This window comes from Penaeus monodon, chromosome 24 (assembly GCF_015228065.2).
Source record: "Penaeus monodon isolate SGIC_2016 chromosome 24, NSTDA_Pmon_1, whole genome shotgun sequence".
NCBI classification, from domain to species: Eukaryota; Metazoa; Arthropoda; class Malacostraca; order Decapoda; family Penaeidae; genus Penaeus; species Penaeus monodon.
Genome location: NC_051409.1, coordinates 26,952,722 through 26,953,013, shown reverse-complemented (window position 1 = coordinate 26,953,013; position 292 = coordinate 26,952,722). Strand labels below are relative to the sequence as shown.

General features: G+C 31.2%; 1 protein-coding gene across 1 annotated transcript in view; it reads right to left on the bottom strand.

Moving 5' to 3' along the window:
• Nucleotides 1–292, bottom strand: part of LOC119588700 (H(+)/Cl(-) exchange transporter 7-like) — a 25,784-nt gene that overhangs the window by 13,404 nt on the left and 12,088 nt on the right. Inside the window, 1 exon segment of the mRNA XM_037937338.1 lies at nt 71–180. Coding sequence (XP_037793266.1) covers nt 71–180 — 110 coding nt within the window.

The window sequence follows — 292 nt, the reverse complement described above, 5'->3', positions numbered from 1 at the left end:
CTTACAAACTTTCAAATATAATCTTTATTACTTGAATTAAATTGTCTAATATTTACCATTATGCACTTACCTCCACATAAGATCCTAAAAATGCTGCTATTAAGACTGGACCAACATTTAGTGCACCCCAGAGGAAAAAAGGAATAGCAAGAGTATTATTTTCCACACCCTCATCCGTATCTAATGCCAAAGTTAAGGAAAAGCAGGTCAATCAAAATATTTTTTTTATACTTCTATAATATGCAGTGTCTAAAAGGACCACAAGATCATACCAATTTCTTATAATTCATTC